At 56.0% G+C, this 25,849-nt stretch overlaps 1 protein-coding gene and 1 long non-coding RNA gene across 2 annotated transcripts; both read left to right on the plus strand.

Annotated features, from left to right (window-relative positions):
- Window positions 1–2,385: 2,385 nt before the first annotated feature.
- Window positions 2,386–25,343, plus strand: LOC127462946 (zinc finger protein 239-like; the record flags this gene model as incomplete). Its single annotated transcript, XM_051771891.1, is given in 5 exon segments — window positions 2,386–2,485; window positions 24,074–24,155; window positions 24,300–25,052; window positions 25,055–25,226; window positions 25,298–25,343. Coding segments are annotated over 4 exon segments (1,023 nt in total), but the record flags the coding sequence as incomplete, so codon positions are not given.
- Window positions 15,854–16,698, plus strand: LOC127462958 (uncharacterized). The gene is made up of 3 exons (XR_007900608.1): window positions 15,854–15,921; window positions 16,020–16,058; window positions 16,460–16,698. It is a non-coding gene; the product is annotated as an uncharacterized LOC127462958 (long non-coding RNA).
- Window positions 25,344–25,849: the final 506 nt, after the last annotated feature.

A 25,849-nucleotide genomic window follows, 5' to 3' on the forward strand; every position in this document is an offset into this window, starting at 1 on the left:
AAGAAGTGCCTGTCAGAACTGCAAAGACGGACACACAAGAATCTTCTGTGGGCATATTCTCTGCTCTGCCCTGCAGACCCTTGTGTTGGGGTGAAAACTCAGCCTCTCTGCTTCCCTCTCCTAAGGGACTTGTTCTTAGACATCCCTTTCCCCTACGCTCCTTTCAAAAGCCCTCCTGGCAATTCGCAAGCCTGTACCCTGCTCTCATCCCCTCTCTCTCGTCTTCCCAATCCCCTGGTCAATCCCAACATCCCAGGACAGGGATCCCAGTTGTTTGGCTGCACTCCCACCTAGTTCCATATGCTGGGCCATGATATCCCAGCACTGGAGCAGCCAGGTCAGCAGGGGCTCTCCCAGCTGGAGGTTGAAATCTTTTCACATCTCTCACAGTTCATCTGGGATGGGGATCTGGTGATTATCTCTGGCCCTGCCTCTTGCTCCTGTTCTGAGGGCTCTGCTTCCCCTTCATCCCTCACTAACTGAGCTGATTTGGTCTTGGATTTCTTCTGTAGAGGGGCAGCTGCTACTGGCACTGGTTGTTCCTCTGCAGTTTGAGTGGCCACAGCACCTCTTGGTCTCCTTTCCTCCTCCTCCCCCTGAGGGCACTGGGTCTTGGTTAAACAAGATTACAACTTAGAAATTAAGAGACTTCAGGTGGAAGTGTGGAAAAGGAAAAGAAACAGCTTTTTATTAACAAAATCTGAATAAACAACAAATGGTGCAACCTAAAACTTTCAGAAGAAACAAAACCAAGTCCCAAATCCCCGGGTGGGGGGAGAAACTGTCCCGGCAGTTCAAAGCTCTCTCAGCCCCGTGTGCTCGCAGCCAGCAGTGAAGGAATCCCTTTTCCCAGGGCAGTCCCCAAAGCAGAACACCTCGCTCCCAGATGGGTCGGGCTCTCTCTCTCTCTCTCTCGGTCACTCTCCACGAGGTGTCCCGTGGGGAAAAAACTTCCTCTCAGGAAAAGCGAACAAGGTGGCCAAAATCAGCTCCCGCTCTGTCCGGTCCCGGACAAACCCCAAAAGCCCCCGAACAAAGGACCCCCCGCCCTCCCCGCGGCCACCGTGGTGTCCCCGAGAGCCGCCCTCCCCCCACTGCCCCTGCCCAGCGCCTGCGGCTCCGCTCCAACCCACCCCATCCCGGGAGACACAGATGGGAATGGGGGGACACTGGGAAACAATTCCAACACCTCTTTTCAAACCTCTGACACCTGGTTCCCAGACATTCCCAAAGAAGGGGCTTCCCGTGGCCTCGAGCCAGGGACCTACCTTTGTATTGAACCAACTCCTGGAGAGACACGTTCCCATCCCTGTCCCCATTCCCATTCCTGGGGTTCCCATCCCTGTCCCCATTCCCATTCCTGGGGTTCCCATCCCTGTCCCCATTGTAATTCCTGGGGTTCCCATCCCTCTCTCCATTACCATTCCTGGGGTTCCCATCCCTGTCCCCATTGCAAATCCTGGGGTTCCCATCCCTGTTCCCATTCCCACTTCCTGCTGTGCCAACCTGCTCCCAGTGTCCCCATCCCTGTCCCAACTATCCCTATCCTGGTCTCCCATGTCCCCATTCCTATTTCCGGTGTCCCAATTCCCATTCCTGGTGACTCCAACCTGCTCCCAGTGTCCCCATTCCCATTCCTGGAGTTCCCATGCCCCATTCCTGCTGTCCCCAACCTGCTCCCAGTGTCCCCATCCCTGTCCCCAGTGTCCCTATCCCAACCCTCCTGTCCCCATTCCTATCCCTGGTTCCCACAGAGGAACTGCCGGATGCCGGAGGAGGGAGCCAGGATTTATTGCCCAAAGGAGGAGATTTTCACACCCAAATTAAAGCCTCAGGAATAATTGTGGTCCTGGGTTTCACACGGGAAAAAGCAGGAAGGTGGGGGGGATGTTCCTGTCCTCATACCCTTTTATGGAATTCCCCGCTCTGACAATCCTCATATCCTTTTATGGAATTCCCCGCTCTGAGGGAATGAACTGAGCATCCTTTTATGGGAATTCCCTGCTCTGAGGGAATGACTGACCATTCCTGCCTGAACTGGAGAATATATAAACCTGGAGTTTCGGAACCTTTCCACCACTCGTGGGATCAGGAGAAAGGCTGCAGCTCACCACTCTCAACCAGACTGAGACCACCACCCTCAACTGGACTGCAACCACCACTTTTGACCAGACTGCAACAGCTCTCCCACCAGCAGGTTTTTTTTCCCTCTCCCTTTACTTTGGACTCGGGGGGGGCCCAAGGAAAACCACTTTGTTCATGCCCCAGGGTGCTGGGTTATACATTTGGGTTTTGTGGGTTAAAAGCAATTGCTTGTCTGTATAATCAGACTTATTGGGCAAAGGGGGCCCAAGGGGGGCCCAAGGGGGCTGGTCCAGGGGGGGAAGGGCTGCAGGGGGTGGATCCCGGAGGAGGAAACCCGCCAAAAGCGGCGGCCCAGCCGAGGGAGGAGCCGAGCGGGAGCACAAAGAAGAGCAGCCAAAAGGTCCTGGCGGTGGCTGGGCAATGGCGGGGGGGGCGAGAGCGGTTTGGGGGCCCCCGTGAGAGCCGGGGGGGAACCCCGGTAGCCGCGGAGTGGGGAGAGCGGAGAGGGGCGATTCCGGAGCTGGGGGACCCCCGGAATGCTGGAGGGGGGAAGCAGAGAGGGAGTGCCGGGCCCCTTAAGCGGGGGTCCCGGAGAGGGGGAAGGCCTTGGAGTGTGGAGAGGAGGGGGGGCCTTGAGGCGGGGTGGGAGCCGAGAGCGCCAAGAGGTTTGCGAGGGTGGGAGCCGAGAGAGGAGGGCCGGCCGGCCCCGGGAGGCAGAGTGGGGAGAAGTGAGCCCTGGGACCCCCCTGGCAACACTCAAGGGGACCCCGGAGAGTGGGAACCCCCCGGAGCCGGGAGACCCCCGGCAGCCCGGAGAAGGGGGACCCCCAATGCAGGCAGAAGTACCATCAGAACAGACAGGGGGGACACCCCTAACCCCAGAGAGCAGAGAGGGGGAACTCCTGGGAGGGGAATTTGGGCTGAATGTTGGTGTTTTGGGGGTTTTTATGGACACAAGATGCCCGGTGAGTCCTAGAGCTGGACTTGGGCAGGAGGAACCCCCAAGGCAACGCGCTCACCCCCTTTTTTCCCTCCCCCCATCAGGATTTCTGCTTCCCAAAGCTTGGGCGGATGGAGGAGGAGGCTGCAAGGAAGAGGAAGATGCCACGGGCCCCCCAGGCAGGTGAGGAGGAAGTCAGTGCCCCTTTGGGTGGGTCTTTTGTCTTTTGTGGCCGTCCTGCCGGGGCCGGAGTTGGGGGGATGTCCTTGGGCTTCCCTGTGGGCCGGAGGCAAATCCCCTGCGTGTCCTTGTTGGTTCCTGCCCCAGGCCCCGAGGTGAGGCCGGAGAGCGCGGAGGACAAATCCCCCCGGCAGAGCCTGGTGGGAGAGGCCGTTTTGAAGGGCTCCCCGGTGCACGGAAGGCAGCGGGGAGGAAAAGGGCCGGAGATGCCCCCGCAGGAGGGGCTCCAAAGCCAGCCCAGGGGGCTGTGAGGAGGAAAGAGCCAGCGTGTGCCGGGAAGGCGGCCGGAGCTTGAGGCGGAGCTGCGAGCTGGTGGTCCCTGAGCAGCCTCCCAGCAGGGAAAAGCACTTCAGGTGCTTGGAATGTGGGAAGAGCTTCAGGAAGAGAACCGACCTCCTCAGTCACAAGCACATCCACAGTGGGGAACGGCCCTACATGTGTGGGGAATGTGGGAAGAGCTTCAAACAGAGCTCCCACCTTCTCAGCCACCAGATGATCCACACTGGGGATCAGTCCTACACGTGTGGGGAGTGTAGGAAGAGCTTCAATCAGATCTCCAGCCTGCTCCGACACCAGAGGATCCACAGTGGAGAAAGGCCCTACATGTGTGAGCAATGTGGGAAGAGCTTCAGTCAGAGCTCCAGCCTGCTCCGACACCAGATGATCCACAGTGGGAATGGCCCTACACGTGTGGGGAGTGTGGGAAGAGCTTCAGGGACAGCTCCAGCCTTTGCAAACACCGTTGCATCCACACCAGGGAATGGCCCTACAAGTGCTTGGAATGTGGGAAGAGCTTCAGCACAAGCACCAAGCTGCTCAGCCACCAGCACATCCCCACTGGGGAACAGCCCTACACGTGTAGAGAATGTGGGACAGCTCCACCCTCTACACCCACCTTCCCATCCACATCAGGGAGAGGCCTCACAAGTGTGGGGAGTGTGGGAAGAGCTTCAGGGACAGCTCTGCCTTGACCTCCCACCAATGGACCCACCGGTAAGAGAAGCCCCGAGTGCCCCGACTGCGGGAAGAGCTTCGGCCGCTGCTCCAACTCCATCAGCCATGGGAGGACCCGCGTTGGATGATCCACAGGGACCCCCGTTGGGCACAGCCCTGGTGTGCTGGTTTAAAGGTAAACCAGCAGGGGAAATGACAGCGGTGACACCTAGAATGGGATGGAACACCTGGAATGGGAATGAGAATGCCTGGAATGGGGATGGGGACATAAGGAATGGGATGGGAACACCAGGAATGGAAATGGGAACACCTGGAATGGGAATGGGGACATTGGGAGCAGACTGGGGACATTGGGAGCAGACTGGGGACACCAGGAATTGGAATGGGGGCAGCAGGAATGGGAATGGGAACATGTGGAATGGGGAGGGAACACCTGGAATGGGAATGGGAACACCTGGAATGGGAATGGGGACAATAGGAATAGGAATGGAGACACCTGGAATGGGAATGGGAACACCTGGAATGGAAATGGGGACACCAGGAATGGGAATGGAAACACCTGGAATGGGAATGGAAACGCCTGGAATGGGGACACCAGGAATGGGAATGGGAACACCTGGAATGGAAATGGGGACACCAGGAATCGGAATGGGGACACCTGGAATGGGAATGGGGATATCAGGAATGGGAATGGGGACACCTGGGCTGGGAATGGGAGCATTGGGAATGGGAATGGGAACATTGGGAGCAGGTTTGGGACACCAGGAATGGGAATGGGAACACCTGGAATGGGAATGGGGACACCTGGAATGGGAATGGGAACATTGGGAGCAGACTGGGGACACCAGGAATTGGAATGGGGACAACTGGAATGGGAATGGAGACACCTGGAATGGGAATAGGGAAAACAGAGGTGGGATGGGAACACCTGGAATGGGAATGGGGACAATAGGAATGGGAACGGAGACACCTGGAATGGGAATGGGAACACCTGGAAAGGGAATGAGAATGCCTGGAATGGGAATGGGGACATAAGGAATGGGATGGGGACAATAGCAATGGGATGGGAATACCAAAAATGGAAATGGGAACACCTGGAATGGGAATGGGGACATTGGGAGCAGACTGGGGACACCAGGAATTGTAGAGGATTGGTTAGAAATGCAAGGACATATGAACATGGCTAAGGCTATGGATGAGCTGCTAAAGTATAAGACTACTACTAAAGTATAAGATGCAGTTTTCCCTAGGCCCATGAGAAAGTTAGAGATAGCAGGGCCGTGAGAAAGTGGCAGTGTCCTTGGGTATTCTAAATTGAGCTGAGAAACAGGAGCTGGGCATTACCAAAACAAAGGCACTTAATGAGCCACCTGTGTAAACAGTGGGAAGCAGTTAAGATGATATCACCACCTAACCGAGTACCAATAATGAGCCTAATTTCTGTAATATTCATGAACCTATTATAGAGTGTATATTAAGCTACTGTCAATCTATAATAAACGAAGTTCCTGGATTCTCATATTGAGGTGTCTAGAGCTTTCCGTCGCGACGTTATTACTGGCGCCCGTGTAACAGGGACCAAGGGGGGGTCTCTAGGAGATCAAGATGGATCTCCTGGGTCGGAGTCAAGTCGGACTCCCGAGAGCCAAGTCGGGTTCTCGCAGCCGCGGTCGGACGTAGGAGTTTCGGTCGGTCTTGCCGTGCAGCACAAGAAGGCGAAAGGGTTGAACGAAAAGAGCTCAACTTGCCGCCGCCGGACGCCTCCCTTTCGGGGATTTCGGACGGCGAAAGAGTTAAGTTCCGCGTTCCTAGCAACAAAATAGTTGGACCCGGCGCCCGAGAAGACTCCTGAAGAAGGAGGCCCGCCGACAAAGCCGCAAAGTCTCGTGGAAAGGGCTGCACAAAGCGTGGTAACACGTTTTTTTTAGGTAATGGAGAGACAGGCGGCACTATCATTGCTCCAATGCTTTCTGGGAAAGCGGGGAGTTAAAGGGTTAGATTTAAAAAAGGATTTACCGGAATTGCTTAAGGTGGGGTTTGCGAAAGGGTGTTTTGTGGACCCCAATACGGTCTTTGATGAAGGTGAATGGAAACAGTACGGGGATAAGTTGTGGGAGGATTTATTGAATGATGATAAAGTAGCTAAAAAGTTAGCCAAGCAGTGGCAGGCTGTTTCTAATGCTTTACAACAACATAAGGCCGAGCAGCAGGCTGCCCGAGTTGCTGCGCAGCGTTTGGGAGACATCGGCAATCCTTTCGCGGCTGAGTCTCCGTGCCCGCTGCCTCCCTCGACTAATGTTGTACATATCCCGCCTGAACCCCAAGAGCAGGCTCTTATTACTCCCACTGCCCCTTCCCTAGAGTTCCCTAGCCCGTCCCCTGAGTCCCAGCAGACCTCGTCTACCGGGGCTGCGTCACTCCCCTCACCCGATACATCGAGTACTGTCGCGGCAGAGCGGTGAAAGCTCTGGCAAGGCATTGCCGCAGATGCTTTGCAAGCGGGAGATAAAGAAGCGGCAGAAACTTTAACTAATGCCTTTCCAGTAGTTTATGCTCCGGCACAAGGGGGTGGATTGGTAGCGAATATCACTGCCCTTGATTGGGAGCTGTTGTCGCAATTGCGTGCTACCGTTAATGAGAGTGGAATCCAGGGTGAGCCTACCCGACAAATGTTAAATTATATTTGGGGTAGCAACTTGCTTTTACCAGCAGATATTAGTAACATTATGAAGTTGGTTCTTTCACAGCATCAGCAAATGCTACATAGTGCGCACTGGCAGGCGCTTTGCCAGGAGGCCGTAGCGGTTCAGAGACAGGCAGCTGACCCTTTGCACGGGGTTACGCTAGATGAATTAATGGGCTTCGGACCGTACGCCAGAATAGAGGCACAAGCGTTAATAGGGCCGGATAAGATCAGGGAGTCTATGCGCCTAGCCCGTCTCGCTCTAGATAAGATCAAAGCTCCAGGGGGAATTCCGTCATATATGGGAATCAAACAAGGAAGGGATGAGCCTTTTGGATCATTTATAGATCGGGTTGCTAATGCCATCCAGTTAGCGGGGGTTCCCGAATATATGCGCGGCGCTTTGCTAAAGCAGTGTGCGCTGCAGAACTGTAATTCTACAGCTCGCAATGTCATTGTTACGCTCCCGGGTAATTGGTCAATTGAGGAGCTATTAGAGCGAATGGCGCAAATACCCCAGGGGCCTAATGCTATGTTAGTGAACACGGTTAAAGAGCTAGGTGAAAGCTTAAAGGAGCAGGCGAAGGCTACTAGCTCTCAGGTTTTAGCCGTGCTTGCGCCCTTACAAGCTCCGACCGGAGCCACGCAACGAAGCAGACCAGCACAAAGACGCTGTTTTCGGTGTGGAGCATACGGACACGTACGAAGAGAGTGCCAGTCCGGTCCAGTGGGGTGTTCTCGCTGTCAGCAAAACACGCATGTTCCTGCTATGTGCTGGCGTGGGTCGGGAAACGGGAAAGCCAGTGCGAAGGGGTCCCGCGCCAAGACACAGGTGACGGCTCCAACTACTCACAGCTTCCCGGCTCAGACCTCACACTGCATCCCGCAACCAGAGGGAGCCTCGGGCTGGACCTGGCAACCACAATAGACTGCACCCTAATAGACCAGCGTCCTCAGAAAATACCGACAGGAGTGCACGGGCCGGTGTTAATCGACGGCAAACCAGTGGGGGCTTTGTTAATAGGTCGGTCCTCGTCCACAATGGCTGGATTAACTGTTTTAGTGGGACTGATTGATGCCGATTACACTGGAGAAATATCAATCATGGTAAATACACTATTTCCACCTTTGCATATACCGGCCAGATCTCGTATCGCACAACTGATACCGCTCCCTCAGATCGCTCCTGGACCATCGGATAAGCCCGAACGAGGAGATCAGGGCTTCGGATCTACCGGTACATCGGCTCTGCTAACAATAGATTTAGCCAGACGACCACGAAAAGCTATCCAGCTCCAATGGAACTCACAAACTACACATTTAATTGCTCTTTTGGATACGGGAGCTGACATCAGCATTGTTGCAGCTTGCAAGTGGCCCACATCGTGGCCCTTGGTAAACTCAGGAGCAACAGTTGCAGGAGTGGGTGGTCTGACTCTGGCAAAAAGGTCCCCTCCTATAACTATCACGTTGGATGAAATGACTGTGAACTGTACGGTGTCTGTTCTCCCCCTACCCGATGGAGTACAAGCGTTAATAGGCAGAGACATTCTCGCTCAGATGGGAATGGTTCTGACCAACGAACCAAGATCCCCTTTAGCATGACGGCCATTGCCTGGACTTTCCCGATCCCGCTCCAATGGAAGACAGAAACGCCGGTGTGGGTAGAGCAATGGCCCTTAAAAAGGGAAAGTCTTTTACAGGCACATGCGTTAGTGTCAGAGCAGTTACAACAGGGACATTTGCGTTTGTCAACTAGCCCGTGGAATACTCCTATTTTTGTGATCAGGAAGAAATCTGGGAAATACAGGCTGTTACATGATTTACGTGCAGTAAATGCCCAGATGCATACGATGGGGGCATTACAACCAGGACTGCCAAATCCAGCTATGATCCCACAAAATTGGTTCCTGTTAATAATCGATCTTAAGGACTGCTTCTTCACTATTGCATTACATGAGCAGGATCGTCAGCGTTTTGCATTCACTATTCCTGCTATAAACAAGGAAGGACCAGCGCAACGTTATGAGTGGACTGTGTTGCCTCAGGGAATGAAGAATTCTCCCACTCTTTGTCAGCTCTCACAGAAGCTCCTATACCTCCTTTCCTGAGAGCACGTGAGGCTCATGCTGTATATCACCAAAATGCAAAAGGTCTCAGTCACTCATATGGACTGTCAATTGAAGATGCCAGAGCAATAGTGAAAGCATGCCCTATTTGCAGTCAGCAAAATAAAGGAGTAGGCCTCGGAGTGGGAGTTAATCCCAAAGGACTAAAAGCTAATGAGTTGTGGCAGATGGATGTCACACATGTTCCTGCTTTTGGTCGATTGAAATACATGCATGTGTCAATTGACACCTACAGTCACTTCGTATGGGCTACGCTGCAGCCAGGAGAAAAGGTCCAAGATGTGAAGCGTCATCTGACAGATTGCTTTGCTGTCATGGGAGTCCCTAAAACATTAAAAACAGATAACGGACCTGCCTATGTTAGCAAGATTCTGGGACAATTCTTGCAGCAGTGGGACATAAAGCATGTTACGGGCATAGCTCATTCGCCTACTGGACAAGCTATAGTAGAGCGAATGAATGGAACAGTTAAAAGCTACCTTCAGAAATACAAAGCCATCAGGGATGCCCGAGAGAGAGTTAGCAAAACTCTTTTTGTCCTTAACCATTTGTGTATTTTCGGAGATGATTCAGTACCTCCTATCATCAAACATAATCAGAAAGAGCAGGTGTCAAAAGGACCATCCATGAAGGTTCATTATCGGAATCCTAAAACTGGGATGTGGGAAGGTCCAGCAGAAGTCATCTTTATAGGCCGAGGCTACTTCTGTGTGTCTACTTCTACAGGTACCCTGTGGGTTCCCAGTCGTTGGGTCAAGCCAGCAATTGAGAGCCCTGGAGAACGAGAAGGAGAGACACCTGCGGTGCCTGCAGCCTCACCTGACCTTACACCACCACCTCCAGCCTCTTCAACACCTGATTCCCCTGCACCTGCTGAAGAGGGAGACACTGGAACAGCATCTGAATTAACTGAGTAACTGTACACAAAGGAACTGCAAGACTTATGTGCCCGGACTTGATTTACTGTTTTTGTGTATTAGTATAGCAAAGATGTTAGGATTTCTGTCTATTTCATTGTACGGCTATGTAATAAGTTTTCTTCTTTTCACGGGTATGATTGCCAATGTTGGGGCTCTTCACACCATTGACCCTCGGAAAAACATATGGGTCACCTGGGCAAATCAAACAGGACAATCATCCTTTTGCTTGTCCTTGGCATCTGCCTCAGATCCTTTTCGTACTTGCTTATTTGGTATGCCTTTTAGCTCGTGTTACCTTTTCTTGTATTACTAGACGTCTAAATACTACGACAAAGAAAACATTGTTGACCCATAATAAAAACGGGGGAATTGTAGAGGATTGGTTAGAAATGCAAGGACATATGAACATGGCTAAGGCTATGGATGAGCTGTTAAAGTATAAGACTACTGCTAAAGTATAAGCAGTTTCCCTAGGCCCATGAGAAAGTTAGAGATAGCAGGGCCGTGAGAAAGTGGCAGTGTCCTTGGGTATTCTAAATTGAGCTGAGAAACAGGAGCTAGGCATTACCAAAACAAAGGCACTTAATGAGCCACCTGTGTAAACAGTGGGAAGCAGTTAAGATGATATCACCACCTAACCGAGTACCAATAATGAGCCTAAATTCTGTAATATTCATGAACCTATTATAGAGTGTATATTAAGCTACTATCAATCTACAATAAACAAAGTTCCTGGATTCTCATATTGAGGTGTCTAGAGCTTTCCGTCGCGACGTTACCTCAGGGTTCCTTTGGTTCCATGAGGCCCCCATGTTCCAAAGGCCCCTGGATTCCAGGAATTCCACAGTGTCACAAGGTTCCTTTTTTTCCATAGGGCCCTGCAGTGTCCCAGTTGTGCCTTGATTCCAGGAGTATCCAAATTCTCCCGGGGTTCCTTTGGTCTCAGGAGGTCCCGCAGTGTCCCAGCGGCCCCTTCATTCCAGGCAGGCCCAGGGAGACGAAGCCAAAGACGGAGCCCCGACCCCGTCAGCATCTTGGGGGGCGGGGGGGCAGGACCCGGGAAATGGGTGGGAAGGGACTGAGATGGACTGGGATGGATTGGGACTGACTGGGATGGATTGGGACTGACTGGGATGGACTGGGACAGACTGGGATGGATTGGGACTGACTGGGATGGATTGGGACTGACTGGGATGGATTGGGACTGACTGGGATGGACTGGGACAGACTGGGATGGACCGGGACACCAGGATACACCGGGACCAGGACTGGGACCCAGCAAGACTCCCCGGGAGCAGGATCTGAGCACACTGGGAGACTCCAGGACCAGAACTGGGGCAACAGGGATCATACTGGGAGCAACTGGGACCACACTGAGGGCTACTGGGAGCAACTGGAGGCCACATAGGATATAGTGGGAGTGCCTTGGAGTCACTGGGATCATACTGGTGGAAACTGGAATGTTACTGGGGCATCTGGGAGTGACTGGGAAGGACTAGGAGCATGCTGAGGGCTCTACTGGGATATACTGGGAGTGTCTGCAACCATGGTGGGGGTGACTGGGACCATACTGGGAGTGACTGGGACTACGGGAAGGGGAATTAGGACCAGGCTGGGGGCAACTGGAAGGAACTGTGAGTGACTGGATCTACAAGAGAAGCAACTGGGATTGACTGGGACTGTCAGGAGGGAGGACTGGCATCATACTTGGAGTGACTGGATCTGTGCTAGGGGCAACTGGGAGCAAGTGGGACCATGATGGGGACAACTGGGATCATCCTGGGATCATGGTGGGAGAAGCTTGGCCCATGGTGGGAGCAACTGAGACCACACTGAGGCTGACTGGGGTCATCCTGGGATCATAGCAGGAGTGAGTGGGATCATGCAGGAGGTGATTGGGATCATACTGGGAGCAACTGGGAGTGCACTGGGGATGACTGGAAGCGGCAGTGAGGAACTGGGATCATGCTGGAAGCTTCTGGGGGCAACTGGGAATGAGTGGGACCACATGGAGGAAACTGGGAGCAACTGGGAGAGACCAGGAGTGACTGGGATCATCCTGGGACTGACTGGGCGCTGAATCCGAAAAATTGGTCCGAGAAACTGCTCAGAGACTTTTTTATCTTTAAGCAGCAAGGTATTTGTTTATTCAACGTTGGGAGCAAGCCAGCTGGCGCTGGACAAACTTACTCCAAGGCTTCACACAAAATCAGCATTTTTATACAATCTTCAGCTGGGATTAAATGCATATTCAAGTGATTACAACATCTATCGATGCATATTAATAACAGGCGGAGTAGAGGTGGAGCTCAGGCGGGGCTTGGGGCGGTGTTTCTCTTGGCCCTCAATCCTGAGGATACTTCCACTCTTCCTCCATGGCTCTGGGGGCTTCAACTCATCTTCCTCAGCTTGACCTTCCTTCTCTTCCATTCTTCTTGACCCGCTCACTGAAGCTTGGAAAAAGCCCTGGCTCCCGGCCTATTCCTCCTATTCAAATGTCTCCCTGATCCTGCTGTCTCTCTAATTTATCCCCTCGAGGCCTAGGACATGTTCCTGTACTATTCTCTGAAGCTTTGCTCCAGTCAGTAGAACAGAACGAGCACAGATGGTCTTGGATGTTGGTAGCTTGTTAGCAGGCCCCAATTTCTTAGTTAACTCTTTTGGGCCTGGCCTCCTGTTTCCCCAGGGACACAGCCCGGGCCCGGCTGTTCCCATTCCCATTCCAGGGGTTTGCATTCCTGTTCCAGGTGTTCCCATCCCATTCTAGTTATTCCCATCCCATTCCAGGTGTCCCCATTCCCATTCCAGGAGTTCCCATTCCCATTCCAGGTGTTCCCATCCCACCTCTGTTTTCCCTTTTCCCATTCCACGTGTTCCCATTCCAATTCCAGGTGTCCCCATTCCAATTCCTGCTGTCCCCAGTCTGCTCCCAATGTTCCCGTTCCCATTCCAGGTGTTCCCATTCGCATTCCAGGTGTCCCCATCCCATTCCTTATGTCCCCATTCCCATTCCTGGTTCCCAGGGATGAACTGCCGGATGCTGGAGGAGGAGTCAGAATTTATTGCCCAAAGCAGGAGATTTTCACACCAAAATTAACTCCGTTTTTGTCACCGCTGTCCCTGTGATGTCACCAATGTCCCTGTGATGTCACCGCTGTCCCCGTGATGTCACCGATGTCCCCATGGTGTCACCGCTGTCATTTCCCCTGCTGGTTTACCTTAAAACCAGTACATCAGGGTTGTGACCAATGGGGGTCCCTGTGGATCATCCAACGCGGGTCCTCCCATGGCTGATGGAGTTGGAGCAGCGGCCGAAGCTCTTCCCGCAGTCGGGGCACTCGGGGCTTCTCTTACCGGTGGGTCCGTTGGTGGGAGGAAAAGGCAGAGCTGTCCCTGAAGCTCTTCCCACACTCCCCACACTTGTGAGGCCTCTCCCTGATGTGGATGCGAAGGTGGGTGTAGAGGGTGGAGCTGTCCCACATTCCCTACACGTGTAGGGCTGTTCCCCAGTGTGGATGTGCTGGTGGCTGAGCAGCTTGGTGCTTGTGCTGAAGCTCTTCCCACATTCCAAGCACTTGTAGGGCCATTCCCTGGTGTGGATGCAACGGTGTTTGCAAAGGCTGGAGCTCTCCTTGAAGCTCTTCCCACACTCTGCACACGTGTAGGGCCTTTCCCACTGTGGATCATCTGGTGTCGGAGCAGGTTGGAGCTCTGATTGAAGCTCTTCCCACACTCCCCACACATGTAGGGCCTTTCCCGACTGTGGATGCGACGGTGCGTGCGGAGGGTGGAACTCTGCCTAAAGCTTTTCCCACACTCCTCACACATGTATGGCCTTTCACCCGTGTGTGTCATGTGGTGGCTGAGAAGGTTGGAGCTCCGTTTGAAGCTCTTCCCACACTCCTCACACGTGTAAGGCCGTTCCCCAGTGTGGATGTGCTGGTGACTCAAGAGGTTGCATCTCTTGCTGAAGTTCTTCCCACATTCCAAGCACATGAAGTGCTTTTGCCTGCTGGGAGGCTGCTCAAGAACCACCAGCTCGCAGCTCCGCCTCAAGCTCCGGCCGCCTTCCCGGCACACGCTGGCTCTTTCCTCCTCACAGCCCCCTGGGCTGGCTTTGGAGCCCCTCCTGCAGGGGCATCTCCGGCCCTTTTCCTCCCCGCTGCCTTCCTGCGCCGGGGAGCCCTTCAAAACGGCCTCTCCCACCAGGCTCTGCCGGGGGGATTTGTCCTCCGCGCTCTCCGGCCTCACCTCGGGGCCTGGGGCAGGAACCAACAAGGACACGCAGGGGATTTGCCTCCGGCCCACAGGGAAGCCCAAGGACATCCCCCCAACTCCGGCCCCGGCAGGACGGCCACAAAAGACAAAAGACCCACCCAAAGGGGCACTGACTTCCTCCTCACCTGCCTGGGGGGCCCAAGGCATCTTCCTCTCCCTCGCAGCCTCCTCCTCCATCCGCCCAAGCTTTGGGAAGCAGAAATCCTGATGGGGGGGGAAAACAAGGGGTGAGCGTGTTGCCTTGGGGGTTCCTCCTGCCCAAGTCCAGCTCTAGGACTCACCGGGCATCCTGTGTCCATAAAAACCCCCAAAACACCAACATTCAGCCCAAAATCCCCTCCCAGGAGTTCCCCCTCTCTGCTCTCTGGGTTAGGGGGGTCCCCCCTGTCTGGTCTGATGGCACTTCTGCCTGCATTGGGGGTCCCCCTTCTCCGGGCTGCCGGGGGTCCCGCGGCTCTGGGGGGTTCCCACTCACCGGGGTCCCCTTGAGTGTTGCCAGGGGGGTCCCAGGGCTCACTTCTCCCCACTCTGCCTCCCGGGGCCGGCCGGTCCTCCTCTCTCGGCTCCCACCCTCGCAAACCTCTTGGCGCTCTCGGCTCCCACCCCGCCTCAAGGCCCCCCCTCCTCTCCACACTCCAAGGCCTTCCCCCTCTCCGGGACCCCCGCTTAAGGGGCCCGGCGCTCCCTCTCTGCTCCCCCCCCTCCAGCATTCCGGGGGTCCCCCAGCTCCGGGATCGCCCCTCTCCGCTCTCCCCACTCCGCGGCTACCGGGGTTCCCCCCCGGCTCTCACGGGGGCCCCCAAACCGCTCTCGCCCCCCCCGCCATTGCCCAGCCACCGCCAGGACCTTTTGGCTGCTCTTCTTTGTGCTCCCGCTCGGCTCCTCCCTCGGCTGGGCCGCCGCTTTTGGCGGGTTTCCTCCTCCGGGATCCGCCCCCTGCAGCCCTTCCCCCCCTGGACCAGCCCCCTTGGGCCCCCGTTGGGCCCCCCTTGGGCCCCCCTTGCCGAATAAGTCTGATTATACAGACAAGCAATTGATTTTAACCCACAAAACCCAAATGTATAACCCAGCACCCTGGGGCATGAACAAAGTGGTTTTCCTTGGGCCCCCCCCGAGTCCAAAGTAAAGGGAGAGGGGAAAAAAACCTGCTGGTGGGAGAACTGTTGCAGTCTGGTCAGAAGTGGTGATTGCAGTCCAGTTGAGGATGGTGGTCTCAGTCTGGTTGAGAGTGGTGAGCTGCAGCCTTCCTCTGGATCCCACTAGTGGTGGAAAGGTTCTGAAACTCCAGGTTTATATATTCTCCAGTTCAGGCAGGACTGGTCAGTCGTTTCCTCAGAGTGGGGAATTCCATAAAAGGATGCTTAGTTCTTCCCTCAGAGCAGGGAATTCCATAAAAGGATATGAGAATGCTCAGAGCAGGGAATTCCATAAAAGGATATGAGGATTCTCAGAGCAGGGAATTCCATAAAAGGGTATGAGGACAGGGACACCCCCCCCACCTCGCAGACCCCCCCCCCCAACAACAGTTCCTGGGAAAATGGCATGGAAGGCCATAGAAAACACACTTTTGGGCTACACCCATCCAGTGAGGAATCGGTCCCAGCTGTTCTAACTAGGACACTGTGTCCGTCATCGCTGCCATCATCATCATCATCGGCCTCGTGGCAGTCGGTGTCTGGAAGCTCCGATCCGGTAACTCCCGGGATGGGGGTCGGCAAGGGGCACGGATCCGCCCGGCAGCATTCCGGGGATCCTGTGCCACGGGTGCTGATCCCACTTTCTTTCCATAGGGAAGAGGGAGGGGAATGGATACGACCCCGCGCCCACCAGTGAGTCCCAGCAGCGTGTGTGGATCCAGACCCTCTGTGCAGGGATCCCAGGATGCATGCCGGGATTCCAGAGGGGAATGGGGGCCTAATGGTTGGAGTGGGATTGGAAGGGGATTGCAGCTCAGGGCAGGATTCCAGAGTGGGATCAGGTGGAATTGTGAACTGGGATCAGGGCAGGATTCCAGAGTGGGATCAGGTGGAATTGTGGACTGGGATCAGGGCTGGATTCTGGAGTGGGATTGGGGTGGGATGGATGGAGTGGGATTGGGGTGGGATGGACAGAGCAGGATCAGGTGGGATTCCGGAGCAGTTCCTACTCTCCCTGGGCTCCACAGCCGGCTCCATCCCTTGGGATGGGAACAGGGACATGGTGACTCCTTTCCCCACTCTCATCCCAGCAGGAATCACAGCCTGAGCGATCCCGGAGCTGGATCCACCCCTTCCCTCTCCCTGCGGAAAGGCAGGAGCTGCTGGCAGAGCTCATCCCGCTGCTCCCACCCATCCCAGCCCCCCTGCGGCTCTTCCCCATGGATCAACTTCCTGCTTTTTCCCGTGTGAAACCCAGGACCACAATTATTCCTGAGGCTTTAATTTGGGTGTGAAAATCTCCTGCTTTGGGCAATAAATCCTGGCTCCCTCCTCCGGCATCCGGCAGTTCCTCTATGGGAACCAGGAATAGGAATGGAGACAGAGGGGGACTGGGATGGGGACACTGGAATTAGGTTACAGACATCAGGAATGGAAATGGGAACTCCAGGAATGGGAATGGGGACATTGGGAGCAGGTTGGAGTCACCAGGAATGGGATTTGAGACACCGGGAATGGTAATGGGGACATGGGAGACCAGGATAGGGATAGTGGGGACAGGAACGGGGACACTGGGAGCAGGTTGGCACAGCAGGAAGTGGGAATGGGGACAGGGATGGGAACCCCAGGAATGGGAATGGGGACAGGGATGGGAACGTGTCTCTCCAGGAGTTGGTTCAATACAAAGGTGGGTCCCTGGCTCGAGGCCACGGGAAGCCCCTTCTTTGGGAATGTCTGGGAACCAGGTGTCAGAGGTTTGAAAAGAGGTGTTGGAATTGTTTCCCAGTGTCCCCCCATTCCCATCTGTGTCTCCCGGGATGGGGTGGGTTGGAGCGGAGCCGCAGGCGCTGGGCAGGGGCAGTGGGGGGAGGGCGGTTCTCGGGGACACCGCGGTGGCCGCGGGGAGGGCGGGGGGTCCTTTGTTCGGGGGCTTTTGGGGTTTGTCCGGGACCGGACAGAGCGGGAGCTGATTTTGGCCACCTTGTTCTCTTTTCCTGTCAGGAAGTTTTTTCCCCACGGGACACCTCGTGGAGAACGACTGAGAGAGAGAGAGAGAGCCCGACCCATCTGGGAGCGAGGTGTTCTGCTTTGGGGACTGCCCTGGGAAAAGGGACTCCTTCACTGCTGGCTGCGAGCACACGGGGCTTGGAGAGCTTTGAACTGCCGGGACAGTTTCTCCCCCCCACCTGGGGATTTGGGACTTTGTTTTGTTTCTTCTGAAAGTTTTTGGTTGCACCATTTGTTGTTTATTCAGATTTTGTTAATAAAAAGCTGCTTCTTTTCCTTTTCCACACTTCCACCTGAAGTCTCTTAATTTCTAAGTTGTAATCTTGTTTAACTAAGACCCAGTGCCCTCAGGGGGAGGAGGAGGAAAGGAGACCAAGAGGTGCTGTGGCCACTCAAACTGCAGAGGAACAACCTGTGCCAGTAGCAGCTGCCCCTCTACAGAAGAAATCCAAGACCAAATCAGCTCAGTTAGTGAGGGATGAAGGGGAAGCAGAGCCCTCAGAACAGGAGCAAGAGGCAGGGCCAGAGATAATCACCAGATCCCCATCCCAGGCTGAGCTGTGAGAGATGTGAAAAGATTTCAGCCTCCAGCTGGGAGAGCCCCTGCTGACCTGGCTGCTCCAGTGCTGGGATATCATGGCCCAGCATATGGAACTAGGTGGGAGTGCAGCCAAGCAACTGGGATCCCTGTCCTGGGATGTTGGGATTGACCAGGGGATTGGGAAGAGGACAGAGAGGGGATGAGAGCTGGGTACAGGCTTGGGAATTGCCAGGAGGGCTTTTGAAAGGAGCGTAGGGGAAAGGGATGTCTAAGAACAAGTCCCTCAGGAGAGGGAAGCAGAGAGGCTGAGTTTTGACCCCAGCACAAGGGTCTGCAGGGTGGAGCAGAGAATATGCCCACAGAAGATTCTTGTGCGTCCGTCTTTGCAGTTCTGACAGGCACTTCTTGTCACAGCCTGTCCTCTCCATTCCAGAATAGGCCCTGGCAACCAAAGAACCAACACCCCACACCATAGTGCAGACCAACCCATGTGCTTTGGGTCCTTTTGTTGTCCTGTCCATTCTGGACTATCCTCTCCATTCCGGAATGGCCTCTGGAAACCAAAGAACCAAGCCCCCACCATGTGACAGTTCAACCCCACCCGTGTGCCATGGGCCCCTTTGTGATGTCACAGCCTGTCCTCTCCATTCTGGAATAACTCCTGGAAACCAAAGAACCAACACCTCACACCCCCACAGTGCAGCCCCACCTGTCTGCCACGGGACTCTTTGGGATGTCACGGCCTTTCCCCCAGGAAACAAAGCCTGGAACCTTTGGGTTTCACATGCAGTTGGGGGGACACCCTGGGCACTCCATGGGCAGCAAGAGCTTTCTGTCCTGGCCCTTTTTGTCTGGCAGGAATCTTTGTCCCTATTCAATTTGGGGAGTGGGACTGGCAATTTCAGCGCAGGGCTCCTGCAAGTGAACGACAGCCCTTCCCTCCAGGAAAGAAACCCCTTACCCTCGGTCTCTTCTCCTGTTCCTTAAAACACAACCTGCAGGGGAGCTTTCTGGGATCTCTTCTCTTGGGAATCGGGAAGATAGACCCACTCCCATGTTTAACACCTCAGGCAAAACCACCCTTTGAACACCTTTCCCAACCCTCCCCAACCTTTCCCAAAGTCCAGATTTTACAGGTGTCCTGTAATTCTGGCCCAATCTCACCCAAGCCCACAAACCAGGACAGAAACCTCTCAGCCTCACGCTGCCTCCTTCCCATTGCTGTGCCTTATGTGCAGGCAAAAGGCCTTAAAATCAAGTACCCAAAATTCATGGCCTGTTCTTTTTCCCACAAAAGAAGGCGTGGTGAACTCTCCAGACCAGGGAACTGGAAGATCTCCCCAAAACTCCTTTGGTACACGCTGCAGGGCCAACGATTCCTCTGCTCTGCCCTGTCGGCGCTGCTTTGTCTCATCTGGGTCCCCAGAAACCGTCAGCGAAAGCCGGGGAATAAAATCTCTGAGCAGTTGGTTGGGTTCCAGAGGTGACCCTACTTCATTCAGCGCTGAAGGGACACAGGAATTGCTCTCTAACACCTGTACATCAGTTCTCAAACTTTTAACTCTTTTTACATTTTAGCAGACAAAGGAATTCCTGTCCATTGGCTTACCAGTTCTCTGCAGGAATTCTTCTTCTCTCTTCTATTGGCTCTTGATTTCTCACTTTGAATGATGCTTAGTCCACAGTTTTTGTCCTTTTCTTGTCTTTTCCCTAGATAGGGAGAGCCTCAGTAACTGTCTGTGTTAGTTTTGTCTTCGTCTCTGGTTTCTCTAAGGGTCTTTGTGGTTTAGAAATTCTGCCTTCTTGGTGTCCAGGTGTCAAAAATAGATTTCTCTGCCAGGTCTCTGACCACTGAAATATGGCAGGCCTTAAACTTTTACTTTGTTTTTCTACCAAATGGCCATGGCCCAGAACTTGTCCATCATCCATTGTCTCTTGCCCCCATTCAATCTCCTGCCAGCAGTTTCTCCCCACTGCTGGGTGGGCTCCTTTGTCAAGCACTAGAACTTGTTGGGTAACAGGCCCAGTCCTGTTGCCTATTTTTCGTGGGGATCTGCAGGAGGGCATTGAGTCTTCCAGGAGCAAATTGGCAGAGGACCCCAAGTTGGCTTGCAGTGTGGATGTGCTGGAGGGCAGGAAGGCTGTGCAGAGGGACCTGGACAGGCTGGACCTCTGGGCCGAGCCCGTGGGCATGAGGTTCAAGAGTGCCTTTGGTGCCTTTGGGGCCTCTGGCCACAAGAACCCCCTGCAGCTCCAGGCCGGGGGCAGAGGAGCTGCAAAGGGTCCCCGTGGGAGAGGCCCTGGGGGTGCTGGTGGACAGAGGCTGAACCTGAGCCAGCGGGTGCCCGGGTGGGCAAGAAGGCCAAGGGCAGGCTGGCCTGGATCAGAAAGAGTGTGGCAGCAGGAGCAGGGCAGTGATTCTTCTGCTGGACTGGGCACTGGTGAGGCCACCCCTGGAGTGCTGTGTCCAGCTCTGGGCCCCTCAATTCAGGGAGAACCTTGAGGGGCTGCAGTGGGTGGAGAGCAGGGCAATGGAGCTGGGCAAGGGTCTGCAGTGCATGGCCTGTGAGGAGCAGCTGAGGGAGCTGGGCTTCTCCAGCCTGGAGAAGAGGAGGCTCGGGGCTGACCTTCTCCCTGTCCACAACTTCCTGACAGGAGGCTGGAGCCAGGTGGGGGTCAGCCCCTTCTCCGAGGCAACAGGCGATAGGACAAAAGGACACGAGGACCTGCCTGTCAGGGGCTGTTTGTCAGGGACAGGAGCAGGACTTTTTGGAGAGAAACAGGGATTAGGTATTGAAATGGGCTGCCCAGGGAGGTGGTGGAGTCACCGTCCCTGGAGGTGTTTAAGCAAAGACTGGCCATGGCACTGAGTGCCGTGCTCTGCTTGACGTGCTGGGGATGGGGCGTAGGCTGGACGCCGGTTGATCTCACAAGTCTCTTCCAAGCTCAGGGACTCTGGGCTTCTGTGCCACCCCAGCCTTTGGGGACAGCGTGCTGGTGGCTCAGAGGCTCCGTCCTTGCCTTGCCTTGCCCATCTCCTGGCTGCCAGGCAAGGGCCTTGTGACATCACAGCCTCTGTGGAACAGCGCGGGGGCTGAAAAGTGTCAGTGCTGCGTCCCCGTGCCCAGAGCCTGGGCAGAAGTCGGCTGGCAGGGACGGGCAGAGACTGTGCAGAGGTGTCAGCTCGTCCCACAGCAGCACCATGCCCAGCCAGGGCATCTCCTGGCTCCTCAGGCTCTCGGTGCTCCTGCTCTTGCCTGGCCCACTGGAGCCTTGCAGCCGTGCCACAGGTGCCATTGCTGAGAACCGGGGTTTGCCTTGGATGGCCCCTTGGCAGAAAAGGCAGGAGAGGCTGGAGAGAGGGGAAGGAGGGGGGTCAGGCCGCTGGGATGGTGCCGGCGGGCCGTGAGCCCGAAGCCAGCAAGGCCTTGGGCCCACACGGTGTCAGGGGAGGACTGAGAGCCCCCAGGGAGGAGGAAAGCTGGGCAGGCCCCAAGGCTCCTGGGCCTCTTCCTTGGCAGCCCTTTGGCCAAGGCCCCCAGGCAGAGGTGGGGCTCAGCCCCTGCCCAGCAATGGGGCACAGGCTGAGCCCCAGGGACACCAGACCCAGGCGGCCTGAGCTCTTCTTCCTGCAGCGTCTGCCTGGGGCAGCCCAGCCAGGCCTGAGTCTCTGCAGGAGAGGCCAAGCCCAGCCAGAGAGGGCTCAGCCCTCTGAGGCTGCACTCACTGCAAAGGGAACAAAACCTTGGCCCAGAGGACATCCTGCCCCAAATGGAGAACTGGAAAGGTCAAGAATAAAAAGGTCATCCTCCTCCATTACTCAAGAAATGTTCAGACCTCTTTCCTAAAAGCATCCAGGACTCGGGTCACCCAATTTTCTCTCTGACAAGGCTTTGCAGGGGCTGCTTGGGAAAGGGAAGCCCTGGGGCCCCAGTGCAGATGGTGGGGCTGCACTCTGGGGGGGTCGGCCTTTGGCTCTTGGCTTCCAGGGGCCCCCAGGAGTCAGTGAGTCGGGCTGGGGACGAGGGGCAGGACTGGCTGGGATTGCCTCTGGGGCCTGGCCCAGAAAATGGAAGTGTCCCCATGGGGGCAGCTGGAAAGGGCCCAGGAAGGAAATGCTGCCCCAGCGCAGGCTGTGGCAGTGGGGAGTGTGCAGGGGGAGGAGGCTGGGCCAGAGCAGGGCTGGGCAAGAAGGGCCAAGCCGCGGGTGGGTCCTCCCCCGGCCCCCAGGGCCCAGCCCCTGATGGGAGGGCCTTGGGCAGGGCCTGGGGCGACTGCAGGAACCTCCGAGGCAGCCCAAGGGCCGTGCTTTTGGCAGCTGGGTTGACAGGCCCAGCTCTCTGCAAGAGAAGTGCTGTCCATCCCACCCTAATCCCATTCCATCCATCCCTCGCCAATCCCACTCCAGAATCCAGCCCTGTGACCAGTCCACAATTCCACCTGATCCCACTCCAGAATCCTGGCCTGAGCTGCAATCCGCTTCCAATCCCGCTCCAGCCATTAGGCCCCCATTCCCCTCTGGAATCCCGGCATCCATCCTGGGATCCCTGCACAGAGGATCTGGATCCACACACGCTGCTGGGACTCACTGGTGGGCGCGGGGTCGTATCCATTCCCCTCCCTCTTCCCTATGGAAAGAAAGTGGGATCAGCACCCGTGGCACAGGATCCCCGGAATGCTGCCGGGCGGATCCGTGCCCCTTGCCGACCCCCATCCCGGGAGTTACCGGATCGGAGCTTCCAGACACCGACTGCCACGAGGCCGATGATGATGATGATGATGGCAGCGATGACGGACACAGTGTCCTAGTTAGAACAGCTGGGACCGATTCCTCACTGGATGGGTGTAGCCCAAAAGTGTGTATTCTATGGCCTTCCATGCCATTTTCCCAGGAACTGTTGTCGGGGGGTGAGGGGGGGTGCTGCGAGGTGGGGGGGGGTGTCCCTGTCCTCATACCCTTTTATGGAATTCCCTGCTCTGAGAATCCTCATATCCTTTTATGGAATTCCCCACTCTGAGGGAAGAACTAAGCATCCTTTTATGGAATTCCCCACTCTGAGGGGAGGACTGGGCATTCCTGCCTGAACTGGAGAATATATAAACCTGGACTTTCGGAACCTTTCCACCACTCGTGGGATCCACAGGAAGGCTGCAGCTCATCGCTCTCAACCAGACTGAGACCACCACCCTCAACTGGACTGCAACCACCACTTCTGACCAGACTGCAACAGCTCTCCCACCAGCAGGTTTTTTCCTCTCTCCCTTTACTTTGGACTCTGGGGGCGCCCAAGGAAAACCACTTTGTTCATGCCCCAGGGTGCTGGGTTATACCTTTGGGTTTTGTGGATGAAAACCAAATTGCTTGTTTGTATAATCAGACTTATTCGGCAAGGGGGGCCCAAGGGGGCTGGTCCAGGGGGGGAAGGGCTGCAGGGGGCGGATCCCGGAGGAGGAAACCCGCCAAAAGCGGCGGCCCAGCCGAGGGAGGAGCCGAGTGGGAGCACAAAGAAGAGCAGCCAAAAGGTCCTGGCGGTGGCTGGGCAATGGCGGGGGTGGCGAGAGTGGTTTGGGGGCCCCCGTGAGAGCCGGGGGGGAACCCCGGTAGCCGCGGAGTGGGGAGAGCGGAGAGGGGCGATCCCGGAGCTGGGGGACCCCCGGAATGCTGGAGGGGGGGGAGCAGAGAGGGAGCGCCGGGCCCCTTAAGCGGGGGTCCCGGAGAGGGGGAAGGCCTTGGAGTGTGGAGAGGAGGGGGGCCCTTGAGGCGGGGTGGGAGCCGAGAGCGCCAAGAGGTTTGCGAGGGTGGGAGCCGAGAGAGGAGGGCCGGCCGGCCCCGGGAGGCAGAGTGGGGAGAAGTGAGCCCTGGGACCCCCCTGGCAACACTCAAGGGGACCCCGGTGAGTGGGAACCCCCCAGAGCCGCGGGACCCCCGGCAGCCCGGAGAAGGGGGACCCCCAATGCAGGCAGAAGTGCCATCAGGCCAGACAGGGGACCCCCCTAACCCCAGAGACCAGAGAGAGGGAACTCCTGGGAGGGGTTTTGGGCTGAATGTTGTTGTTTTGGGGGTTTTTATGGACACAAGTTGCCCGGTGAGTCCTAGAGCTGGACTTGGGCAGGAGGAACCCCCAAGGCAACACGCTCACCCCTTGTTTCCCCCCCCCAGCAGGATTTCTGCTTCCCAAAGCTTGGGTGGATGGAGGAGGAGGCTGCGAGGAAGAGGAAGATGCCTTGGGCCCCCCAGGCAGGTGAGGAGGAAGTCAGTGCCCCTTTGGGTGGGTCTTTTGTCTTTTGTGGCCGTCCTGGTGGGGCCGGAGTTGGGGGGATGTCCTTGGGCTTCCCTGTGGGCCGGAGGCAAATCCCCTGCGTGTCCTTGTTGGTTCCTGCCCCAGGCCCCGAGGTGAGGCCGGAGAGCGCGGAGGACAAATCCCCCCGGCAGAGCCTGGTGGGAGAGGCCGTTTTGAAGGGCTCCCCGGCGCAGGAAGGCAGCGGGGAGGAAAAGGGCCGGAGATGCCCCCGCAGGAGGGGCTCCAAAGCCAGCCCAGGGGGCTGTGAGGAGGAAAGAGCCAGCGTGTGTCGGGAAGGCGGCCGGAGCTTGAGGCGGAGCTGCGAGCTGGTGGTCCCTGAGCAGCCTCCCAGCAGGGAGAAACCCTTCAGGTGCTTGGAATGTGGGAAGAGCTTCAGCAAGAGATCCAACCTCCTCAGCCACCAGCACATCCACACTGGGGAACGGCCCTACACGTGTGGGGAGTGTGGGAAAAGCTTCAGGCAGAGCTCCCACCTCCACACCCACCGTCGCATCCACAGTAAGGAAAGGCCCTACGCATGTGGGGAGTGTGGGAAGAGCTTTAAACTGAGCTCCCACCTCCTCAGCCACCAGATGATCCACACTGGGGTACGGCCCTACACGTGTGGGGAGTGTGGGAAAAGCTTCAGGCAGAGTTCCACCCTCCGCACCCACCGTCGCATCCAGAGTGGGGAACAGCGCTACAAGTGTGGGAAGTGTGGGAAAAGCTTCAAGCGGAGCTCTACCCTGCTCCAACACCAGATGGTCCACACTGGGGAACGGCCCTACACGTGTGAGGAGTGTGGGAAGAGCTTCAAGCGGAGCTCCTACCTGCTCCAACACCAGATGATCCACAGTGGGAACGGCCCTACACGTGTGGGGAGTGTGGGAAGAGCTTCAGGGACAGCTCCAGCCTTTGCAAACACCGTTGCATCCACACCAGGGAATGGCCCTACAAGTGCTTGGAATGTGGGAAGAGCTTCAGCACAAGCACCAAGCTGCTCAGCCACCAGCACATCCCCACTGGGGAACAGCCCTACACGTGTAGGGAATGTGGGACAGCTCCACCCTCTACACCCACCATCACATCCACATCAGGGAGAGGCCTCACAAGTGTGGGGAGTGTGGGAAGAGCTTCAGGGACAGCTCTGCCTTGACCTCCCACCAACGGACCCACCGGTAAGAGAAGCCCCGAGTACCCCGACTGCGGGAAGAGCTTCGGCCGCTGCTCCAACTCCATCAGCCATGGGAGGACCCGCGTTGGATGATCCACAGGGACCCCCGTTGGGCACAGCCCTGGTGTGCTGGTTTAAAGGTAAACCAGCAGGGGAAATGACAGCGGTGACACCTAGAATGGGATGGAACACCTGGAATGGAAATGAGTATGCCTGGGATGGGAATGAGGACATCAGGAATGGGATGGGGACAATAGCAATGGGATGGGAACACCAGGAATGGAAATGGGAACACCTGGAATGGGAATGGGGACTTTGGGAGCAAACTGGGGACACTAGGAATGGGAATGGGGCCAGCAGGAATGGGAATGGGGACACGTGGAATGGGGAAGGAACACCTGGAATGGGAATGGGAACACCTGGAATGGAAATGGGGACACCAGGAATGGGAACACCCGGAATTGGAATGGGAACACCTGGA

The sequence above is a fragment of the Manacus candei genome, unplaced genomic scaffold (assembly GCF_025592945.1).
Source record: "Manacus candei isolate 608988 ecotype Guabito, Panama unplaced genomic scaffold, ASM2559294v1 h1tg000147l, whole genome shotgun sequence".
Lineage (NCBI taxonomy): Eukaryota > Metazoa > Chordata > Aves > Passeriformes > Pipridae > Manacus > Manacus candei.